Raw genomic sequence first — 11,406 nt, 5'->3', positions numbered from 1 at the left:
TTGTGATTGGTTAGCTGTCCCAGTGCGTTGTGATTGGCGAACAGCTTAGACGGTGTTTCAGTACTGCCACGCCCCTTACTCAGTCTTTCAACAAAAACTTTTGGCGAATCTGGCACTACTCACTCGTGTTGTGAGATTTGTAACTTTCTAGATCTTTTTAATGCCCAAACATACACACTACACACTGACTACAATAAAAAAGTGAAAAAGCATAATAGGACCCCTTTAAGATAGTCTTAACATCATGACTAAATTTATGCAACTGGCCCCTGGAATCAACAAATAATTGTGGTTTATTAATATATCATCATTTAACAAGAAAAGCATACAATTGGAAAGAATTTGATAGGTCAAGTGGTGTTAACCGCACAAGATGGTTCAGTGTTTGCTTCAATTTTTTTTTGTATCCACCATTTTTCCCGGCTTCTGGTGTCATCTGCTTCCAGCTATTTTTACAAATCGTTAAATAAGAAATCAGAAAGAGCTTTATTGCCAAGCGTGTTTACACACACAAGGAATTTGTCTTGGTGTTGGGAGCTTACAGTACAGAAAGTACAAACATAGTGCAGACATATAATTAAGGTAATAAAAACACTAATAATAAAGAGAATAGACCATAAGTTATAAATAACAATAGTAATAAAAATATTGAAAAAAAGAAAATGTCCATAGACAGAACTGTGAATGTGCATATGTGCTATTTACAGATGAAGGTTTAATGAGTTATTTACAGATGTGCAGTACTGAGGTGTGATGTGTTGTTCAGGTGGGATATGGCCTGGGGGAAAAACTGTTCTTGTGTCTGGCTGTTTTGGTGCTCAGTGCTCCGTAGTGCTAGCCAGAGGGCAACAGTTCAAAGAGAGAGTGGGCTGGGTGTGAGGGGTCCAGAGTGATTTTCTTAGCCCTTTTTCCTCCCTCTGGAGATGTAAAGTTCTTGGAGGTTGGGTAGAGGGGCACAAATAATTCTCTCAGCAGTCCTGACTGTCCGTTGTAGTCTTCTGATGTCTGTTTTGGTAGCTGAACCAAACCAAACAGATGAATACGGGACAGACTCTATGATGGCAGAGTAGGCCTAGAACTGTTTCAGCAGCTCCTGTGGCCGGTTGAACTTCCTCAGCTGGCGAAGGAAATACACAATAGAGTCAATGTGTCCCATTTCAGGTCTGTAGTGCTAGCCCGAGGGCAACAGTTCAAAGAGAGAGTGGGCTGGGTGTGAGGGGTCCAGAGTGATTTTCTTAGCCCTTTTTCCTCCCTCTGGAGATGTAAAGTTCTTGGAGGTTGGGTAGAGGGGCACAAATAATTCTCTCAGCAGTCCTGACTGTCCGTTGTAGTCTTCTGATGTCTGTTTTGGTAGCTGAACCAAACCAAACAGATGAATACGGGACAGACTCTATGATGGCAGAGTAGGCCTAGAACTGTTTCAGCAGCTCCTGTGGCCGGTTGAACTTCCTCAGCTGGCGAAGGAAATACACAATAGAGTCAATGTGTCCCATTTCAGGTCCTGAGAGAAGGTGGTGCCCAGGAACCTGAATGACTCCACTGCAGCTACAGTGCTGTTCATGATGGTGAGTGGGGGGAGTGCAGGGGGGTTCCTCCTGAAGTCCACTATGGGTTTAGCTTATATTTGTACAGTTTAGCTGTACAAAACAGCTCGTTTTGCTGCTTGATATTGCAAATATGTGTGTCTTACCATATTATTTTAATGTATTAATTTTAATGTCTTAATTATGAACAAACTGGTTTGTAGTGCAAACAGTTTACAGTTTACTGCACTTTGTTATTCTTCTCGTTATTTCCCTACAGCGGCTAATGAACCGGAAGTCTCGCACAGCAACAGCTTGGTTTTTACGCATTCTGTCAGTCTGTTACTCTTTATAAGGTCGATGGCGACCAATAATTATGTGTATTATGAGTGAATCATTGAATCATCCATTGAACCGATTCGTTTAAACCAGAAAGTAAAGGCCCCTGCTGTGTTTTGCTCAGAGCCTAGCAACGGTTAGTGTGCTGTGGTTTCGTGTGGAAAGATTTTCAATGGCGCTGCAAAAACAAACTGTGCTTTTAGTGCAATGTAAGTTACTCAACATTAACTTCTTGTTTATTAACAATATCACACTGCACGTATAATACTGCTTCACAGAAATGTACAGGAAAAAATATAAGTACCTTTGTGAGAATGTAAATACATTCTGACAAAGCTATTTATATTTCTTCCTGTAAATTACTTTTTGTTGTTGTGTTCTTTGTAGTAAAATATATACCTTTAATACTTTACATTTAAAACATTTACCATTAATTTACTGCTGGAACGATGTTCCCCTTCTATACAGATCCAGGCCTCTTTTTTGCGGATTATTTTAATTCTTTCAAACATTCAATTAAAGGTCTTATTGGCTTGGTGTGTGAAAGCGGTGGCCAACAGGGCGGCCACAGGGTGGCAGCATAATAAGACTTTTCCTAGTGTATTTACTTATTTTTTTATTTTCTTTTTTCGTTTTTTTGAAGCCGTTTAAGATGAAGGCCCTAAAAACGACTTGTAGCCTAAACGAGACTTACACTAATCAGTAAGATATTTGTATGTCAGTACAATAATTAAAATACCCCATCTTAAAATTGTAAGGGGTAGTTTGGCTGGGAGGGAAGTCTATTTCAATTGACTCCAGGTCAGATGGGGGATTTTCTGGCATTATAATCTGTTAAGTCAGAACATAGTCAAGGAAGTCTGGAACAGCAAAGCAAAGCTCAAGTTTCTCACCAAAAATCATTTGTTTGTGTGTTTTGATAGGTCTGTACTTACATAAGTGGCCTCTCCGTCAGCAGAATGAGGGCAGCAGCCAAAATCAAGTCATGTGATGTCCTTCAGGGATACAGTACTACAACAGCAGAGTGTGATAGATCAGTGCAGATGTGAGTACAACCCAAATTCCCACCAAACCTTTGATTATGCTACTTATCAGACAACCCGTAAAATAAGATTAAAAACGGCACCAATTATATAATATCTTCTGTTTAAGGAGCCAACATAGACAAAACCAAGCTGGATGAGAGTTTGAAACATGGATGCTTTTCCAAAGCATTTCCAAATCTCCCCCAAATAGGCCTCTGCTTTTCTAAGCACCTCAGGTTAATGAGAAAATGTTATAGTGCTTAGAAAAGAAGAAAAAGAAGACAGTATCTCATTACTCACTCTTAATTAAAAAATCAATTTTCTCATTTATTTGCAGGTAATTTAAACTTTGTAAATAGATTAGTAGCAATCTGACAGCAGATGTTTCTCTCCCACTTTCTTAGTCTATTTAATCATCTTCACTTCCCCTCTTCACTTCCATTTGTTCCGTCTTGCTTCGTATATGAGCCCCTAAAGCAAAATGTGTGTATCAGCATGTCAGCATGGCATTTGAGGTTAATAGTCCTCATAACCCTCATTACTGACCTGAAACAACATCATGAAAGCCCCATATAGTCATGCTGAGTTAACAGTATGTGTTCAGAAGTGTTCTCAGCTGAAACCGATATTGATTTCACTCGGATTGTTATTATTGGAGCAGCAAAATGGATTGTGCACAATGACAGTGGCATCTGAATTAGGATGTTTTTGCATTTGATTTGTGGTTTGTGGTAGATGCATTTACATGTCAACATCAATAATATTAGCCCATCACTGCCAAAGCAACAGTTCATAGAAGTGTGATGCAAAAAGAGACAGATCACTCCCTGCTCGTCTGGAAAATGTTTAGATACTTTCTAGATAGTTTGTTTGATGTGCTTGTTTCATTGTTTTTTATCATCAAATTTTTACTTGGATATTTTGAAGCTATATTTAATTACATTTTGCAAATAAATAAAATAAGGTATAAAGTATTTTCATCTATATTACAGAAATTGTCATTGAGAATTTTTATATTTCACTAGTAATAGTAATGACTACTGAAACTCCCCAGTGTGTATTGATTAAAAAAACCTAAAGGACAAGATGCATTGTGATGCATAGAGAATTGATTTGTAATTTAATCATTGAGGCTATTCGATTTTAAGAAGTAAAATTTGTGCTACTGAGCAAATTTGCTTCATGCATTCCTGTGCAAATGATGGACCCCTACTAACCACTAATAACTACCACCAGACTCTGGAAAGCAGCTGTTGTCATCATCACATCGGAGGATGTGTCAGACCCATTTCCTGTTTTTGCTTCTAATGAGTTCATCTTGTGACACTATTACACAGTGTTCACCAAAAAAAACATTTCATCCCTATGTGGTTCCGTTACGATGGAAAATAAGAAAAGGATATGTGACAGGAACTGTTTTCATTCCAGCACACTGTAGTCTGGAGTAGAGGATCCGTCGAGAATGCTGATAACACAGATGAATATTACAGATTCTTAATTAACTGGTATTGTACAATGTTGGATATTTAATTGTGCATGCTCATTTCCTTATTTTTTTTACATTTAAATTACTGCCGTTATCTAATGCTTACTTAGAGTTAATCTTTAAAAACACCAGTAAATGAATAACACTGTTACATGGAATCTTTAGCCAATCTTAAAATAAATACCAATTTTTAATTTACTATACATTATAATGTTGCCTAAATTCACATTTTGTCAACGCAGGAGCTGATTGTCAGGCTGTGACAACAATCTCTGGACCTCTTTGATCTTAAATCACCAATGTGTGTGTGTGTGTGTGTGTGTGTGTGTGTGTCCTGCTCCATGTGCCGGTTATTAACAGTGAGTTTAATGCTTGGCTGCTTTCACATTAACAGACCAGTGGAACACAATAACCTCCTGCCTCCAGGGAGTCTGGAAGACCTTGTCTACAGCCTTCATACACTGCTGAAATAGTAGATGCTCTTTTTACTTTCTTTCCCTTCCTTGTGCACATACTTGTTCCCTCGCTTTCTTTTTCCTACTGTAGATAACAAGCAGGAGTGTTAAATTTACAGTGAACTTCTGCTATTGTTCTGTTCCATATTGCACTTTATTTAGTTCCACAGAACTTTCAGGATCTAGACCAGGTTCTAGAACACAAAGACAGAACCATCAGCCTTCACTGTTGCAGAACACTTATTGCTTTGCACTCTTTCACATTTTTGAGCGAGTAGAGGACACTGACCCCGAAGGGTCAGTTTATGATGCCATAGATACAACAAGAGAAATACTGCATTCTCAGAGTAAAAAACGGAAACAAAACACAACGATGAGATTTGTGTAACGTACATAACATTTGAGGACCACTAAATGACAGGAAACTAAAACACACAAACTACTACAAAAATAAATGTCTCTGGAATGGATTAGAAATTTTATGGTGTTTGTGGTGCTGTGTGCTGTGATCAGCACCACTAATGAAGGCTCTGAGAGAGGCAGGTATGGGTCGGTCATGTGATTTGGCATCCAGGTCACATGACACAGAGGTGTCGGTGCTCTAAGATCCACAAGTTCCCAGACACTTTAACTTTCCTTCATGGATCTGGCCGGAATGTCGATTGTGTCTCCGTGATTGGTTATGATGATGAGGACAGTGATAGGTGTTGGTCAGTCATGTGATTCTGCATCCAAGTCACACGACACGTCAGTGATCCAGGATCCGAAGGTTTCCGGACACAATTTTATTTTCCAACATAGAGCCGGCTGGAATGTCGATGCGGTCTCCATGGTTGGCTATGATGATGACCGTTCCCTGCCAAGACAGAGGAATAATCAGACTGTACAACACCAGCAAAAACGTCTGTTTGCGGTAGGGTTGTGATGGTGAGGAAATTTTCCCACCGGTTAATCGACGTGTGACAACACCGGTAATACCGGTATCACCGCGGGGGCGGGGCGTTCCCTCTTTTCCTCGCTTTCCTTCACTTTTAAATAGCTTGTAAAAGCGGCGTGAACATTTTACTTTCACTTTCAAATAGTGGCAATTCAGCATAAAGCAATTGTTAGTTTGAATTTTCCCTCTTTTCCTCGCTTTCCTTCGCTCTTGCGTATTTTACTTTCACTTTTGAATTAGCGGCAATTCGGTGTCAATTGCCTGAATGCAACAACCAAATACAACATCAAACTCACTTTAGCCTATATATAAAACAGAGAACTTTTATTACCAAAACGAATAAAAATACACCATGCTATAGGGCAGGCTATGCCTAATATAAAATAACTTACATAAAGTTTAAATAGGTATACAAAACTGGAAATAAGTAAACATGTATAATATATAACCAAATAAATAAGAACTAACGTTTATTAGCAAAACTCTTAACACCGGTATCACCGTCAGCACCGTCTATCGCGGCAAGCCTAGTTTGCGGAATCTTTTTTTTTTTTATTTGTTCCTTGCTCTTACCTTTAGAGAGACGTGCTTTCCGAAGGTTACGTCACCAGACACCGTCAAGTGATCCAGCTCTAGCATGTCTGGAATGCTCTCGAATCGTGTGAGATATTCCTGAACCTGAAGGACAAAAGGAAACTGGATCAAGGCTTCAGAAGTATTAGACTGTATATTATTCATGAGGATGTCCTTATTTTCAAATCTTAGTGGGTTTCTGGCTGGCAGATTTGGTTGTCTTGAAACACTAGTGAGATCATGCCTACACACTGTGCAGCGTGAGAGAAACACCATGTGATTTGAATGGATAATTTGTTGTGAATACTTCATTAGGTGCGGTACCTTGGTGAAGGAGCTGCCCAGTTTGACATGAGGAGTTGTGGGAAACTCGCGCCTCTCGCTCATGGTCAGAGACCCTGCCTCCAGGCTGTACAGGTTGGACATAACCAGCAGGAGGTCAGATGTGGTTTTGACAGGCAGGAAGCGGCTGCGAGGCACATTGATGCCCAAGGCGTTATCAAAGCACTTGATGGCAGCACCCACTGCGGTCTCCAGCTGAATGACATTCAGACCCCCATCTAGAGTCTGAGAGAGAGGGAGAAAATGATTTTAAACAACAGTTTTCTAGCAACTATATGGACAAATTATATGGAATATTTGTACTTCACACAGTGATATTACAAGTCTCAAAATCTCAAAACATATTTATATCAAAGTTTAAAAACCTTAACATTTTTAGTATAGTCTCAGGCTTTTATATACCCCACTGTATATAAAGTTATGCCTAAAATGAAATGGAAACTAGATGGAACAGATCTTTTCTTCTGAATTGTTATGTACATCCAATTGAAACAGATTATTGAAAAAGAAAATGTAGGACGGGATTTGGTTCTATTCATGGGCTGTTGATTGGATGCAGGCAGATCTGAATGCGAATTTGCAGTTAGTTGTAAGTCTGGCATGTGTCACCAGAGAGAAGTTTGTCATTTCACTGGAAGATTGAGTTATGACATTTTGATGAAAAAAAAAATTAAAAAAGAAAAAAATTAAGCATATGGAATGATCGCTCACAATAAGATCCATAACATGCATTTAGAAAATAGGAAGGGTGAATTTTCATTTCATGCTGACTTTAAATCCATATTTATGTTATCTGTCAAGAAGCCATGTATAATTGTTCTATGAAGCACAATAATTGATGTTAAGTATCGGTGAGGAAGTGTGAGGCATCACTGAAAGCACTGTATAGTTGGTCTTGGTGTCAGGCAGAAAAAGTATAAGGTTGACAGGAACAGGAGCGGGAGGGATTGGATGTGAAGAAATCTAGAACAAACTCAAATTTCAGCTTAAAATGTCTTGCTGGATGAGAGCCTGGGCCTTAGGGGAAGAAATGGTGCTACAATATGGAGCTCTGCTGAACTGTGTACTACTCTATACACACACACACACACACACACACACACTTACTTGGCTATCTAAATGAGGACATACCATAGAACTATTGGACATACCATAGAAAAACATATTGGTTTTATATAATGCGTATTATAATTATTCCACACTAAACCCTTTGCATTTTTATACTGTGTAGACAGTTTACTCATGTGTAGACAGACAAATTACTTGTAATTTGGAAACTGAAAACGCTGTATTGTGTTTGGTTTGGGTACAGTGCTAGAATAAGACAAATAATTTTATTTTATATATCCAACTGAGGAGTCCCTGAATGTTCTCACAGGGAGCTTTTTTGTCCCACTTCTGAGAATTTTGAACTAACTGTCTCACACACATACACACACACACACACACACACACACACACATCTTATGGTTACCTTTAATTTCTTTAGTCTCCTGTGATGGACTGAGAACAGACAACCCAACAGAAATTGTTTATAAAAGTACTTTTTTGTCAGTTGTTAAGCTCTCCATCAAACTCTCTGATCACACAAGCCTTGAACTAGACCCCAAATGATCTCTACTCAAATGAGCTATTGGGTCTGGTATAAAAAGGACACTCAAACAGTCTCAACATCAGCTTGTTATAGTGCTTGTTTAGAGACTTTTCTAAGTGGGTTTGATTCAGAAGTGAACAATCCACAAAGGAGACTGCTGAAGCGCAGTGTTACAGGTTCCCACATGGCCTGATGAATGAATCGGGGTCTCAACTAAGGTTTTAGAAGTGATAGTGTAAAGAAGGCGGCGGCCAAAGGAATAAAACCTAGATTTCTAGTGCACAGCTATAAATAGTGCTTTACAGTAAAATAAAGCTTGACTGTTGGGGGAAACGAAGATTTAAGAAGGGAAATTAAAACAAGAAATGAAGAAAATCAAATGTCTGGTTCCCCGAATGACTATCTGGCTAATCTTTTTCAAGGAAACTGTATAAAGTCAGGTTCATTTGACTGCAATACTTTGATGCATCTTAAAAGGCAACACCCAAGCTGTGGTTTCTGCAAGCTTTTAGTTTCCCTACCTTAGGGTTGACTATGATTTCCATGTCCATGGCGTTCTGTTCTTGTAGTCTCTTTATGGCAGACAGGGAGATCCATAGGTTGTTGGTGTTGAAGATCTTAAACTTGGTCACTGATTTGAATTCATCTACATGAGCTTTGGGAACCTGGGCGATTTCCAGTAACCGAAGCTTACCATCATACTGAATGAGCGTACCTCCCTGGACAACACAAACACACAAAGTTCAATGACAAGAGCCCGACCGATATGGGTTTTTTGGGGCCGATACCGATACCGATATTAGGGAGTAAAAAAAGGCCGATATCGATATATCGGCCGATATTCTTTGTGTATATTATAGCACAGTACCAGTCAAAAGTTTGGACACTTTCCCATTCGTGTGTCCACACATTTGACTGGTACTATATATAGAATACAGTATATACATAAACAGAATATATATACATAAACACATTTTTTGCAATGATCATGCAAATGTGGTGACCAAACACTTATAATGACGTGACAGAGATACGTAATGGAGGCAGGGCATTTATTAACAATTTAACAATAAACTTTATTATCCAAAACGAGTCTGACATCAGTGCATTGAACAGTAAAGTTGAAGTTTTTTCAACTTTAATTAAATTATCCCGAACCCCGGGGGCTATCGACGCGGGGGTGGTCTCATTCGAAGGCCTCTAGACGTACACTCGCGTTCGAGAGGGTTCCTCGAGCTGAAGGGATCCCCCGAATTTGGTGAGGATTCGCCGCGCCGTTATGGACATATGGCCGTTCAAAGTTTCAGTGGTTTTCCATAGACTTAAGCTTCAAAAGCGTTTCACCCAGGTCGCCAGTAGCAAACAATAGAGGACATTGTCTCTGCTGGACAAACTAAGTAATTACACCATTTCAAGCATTTTATCTGCATTATATGTTCTGTAAAAAAAATTTAATATCGGCGGCATATTCGCCGATGCCGATATATCGGCGACAGGCTCATATCGGCCGATAATATCGGCAAAACGATATATCGGTCGGGCTCTAATTTTAATACTTCTAGATACCTTGGAAAGGATGAGTGGACTAAGGAATGGCAGACTGATTTTTCTTTCTTCTGTGTGCGTTATGCAACACGGCTTAACCATAGGAATGTAATCACAAGTCCTGACGTGTATGAACATTGAAACAGACACTCACTTCTTCTATAGAGCGATAAAAATGACTTGTACACTACAGACTGCATAAAGCAATTTCTAATAGCCATAGCCAGTCCATTTATATGAAACGACCAAAATAATCAAATAATTATAGTCTGAGCTGAGCTGAGCGGGAGTGGAGGCAGCACAGTCTGGGGAAACTGACTCACTAAGGCAGACCAGCCCAGGCTTTCTCAGAGTTCTCTCTCTCGGATACACACACACACACACACACACACAATTCAGACCTAAAGCCCCAAAAGTCCTGTTAGATGTGTCTTCATATGAGGCCAAATATAGTTCTCAAACATTTAAGAGTCATGAAAAAGAAAAACATGCTGCATGAGACATCAACTATCACATGGACACAATATAACACAGATAGCCCATGGAACAAATGCTAATACCAATTTACGCTGTTTCTACTAACAAAACACACACTGTTTTTTTGTTGTCTCATTTGTTAGCAGCTGTGCTACCAAAATTCAGTCTTTAGAAAGAAGTACTAAAATAGAGATACCTGTTTGTCAACAGATTAAAAGTAAACCACTGTCAAATGCATCTGAGCTTAAAATGAGAGGCATTTAAAAATGGCAACAAAAAAGTTCAAGCAGACATCTAAATTGAGGAGATAAGAAAAAAAACTTCAGACTTCAGTTTCAGCCAACCATTAAAAAAAATGCTGTTATCGATTAGCTTGTTAGTTTATTGAGCCGTGTCTGGCAATGTGTTGTACCATCCATTACAAGGCATCTAAAAGCACATCAGAATGTGAGAGGCCCTCCACTGTCCTTGTAGTACTTTAAGGAAACACTGAGAGAACACACAGCCCATTATATCTGCACAGTCAATTAGCAAACAAAAGTGATGTACCCTTGCTTTACTACACAACCTGAACTTACAGTATGATACATGGGAAGTCTCTGCATTACTTGAGGTCCTTCTAATGTGCAGTGATGGTAATAGTGCAGGAGAGATATATGCGCTGTATGTGTTACATACTACTGGTAAACATGAATTAAAAAAAAAAAAAAGACCTGGGGTAGTTTGAAATGATACAGGTCTCACTATGTGCTTGTGAGTCAATCAAAAAGATGTCAATTTTTATAAAAATGAACCCCCAAAAAAATTAACCAATTTTTGCAACATTTTCATGGTATTTCGCCTCAAATTACTCATTACTATATGCCCAGATGTTTTACTTTTGAGGTTCATATGTACTTTCCATTATTTACAAAGCTGAATATTAGATTCCTGTTATACTGTGATACAGTATTTTTATATCCGATTTTTATAATTATATATATTTCTAATTAGTTTGATTAGATTAAATTACATTAGATTTTCTGCTTAATTGACATGAAATAATATCACAATCCCAAAAATGGCCCTAAATGGCTCTTAATTTTCTTAAAACAAATTCTTTAAAAAAAA

The 11,406-nt window shown here is 38.7% G+C and overlaps 1 protein-coding gene across 1 annotated transcript in view; it reads right to left on the bottom strand.

Annotated features, from left to right (window-relative positions):
* Positions 1 to 4,404: 4,404 nt before the first annotated feature.
* LOC107670838 (UTP--glucose-1-phosphate uridylyltransferase-like) overlaps positions 4,405 to 11,406 on the bottom strand; it is a 35,838-nt gene continuing 28,836 nt past the window's right edge. Inside the window, exons 7-10 of the mRNA XM_016463609.1 lie at positions 8,796 to 8,993; positions 6,663 to 6,905; positions 6,339 to 6,443; positions 4,405 to 5,684 (exon numbers count right to left, since the gene is read on the bottom strand). Of these exons, the coding sequence (XP_016319095.1) occupies positions 5,577 to 5,684; positions 6,339 to 6,443; positions 6,663 to 6,905; positions 8,796 to 8,993 (654 nt within the window). The 3' untranslated portion in view covers positions 4,405 to 5,576. The remainder of the gene's footprint in view (positions 5,685 to 6,338; positions 6,444 to 6,662; positions 6,906 to 8,795; positions 8,994 to 11,406) is intronic.

Source organism: Sinocyclocheilus anshuiensis, unplaced genomic scaffold (assembly GCF_001515605.1).
Source record: "Sinocyclocheilus anshuiensis isolate Anshui unplaced genomic scaffold, SAMN03320099.WGS_v1.1 scaffold784, whole genome shotgun sequence".
NCBI lineage: Eukaryota > Metazoa > Chordata > Actinopteri > Cypriniformes > Cyprinidae > Sinocyclocheilus > Sinocyclocheilus anshuiensis.
Note: the sequence above shows the minus strand (reverse complement) of the source record. Positions and strands in the feature narration are given on the sequence as shown.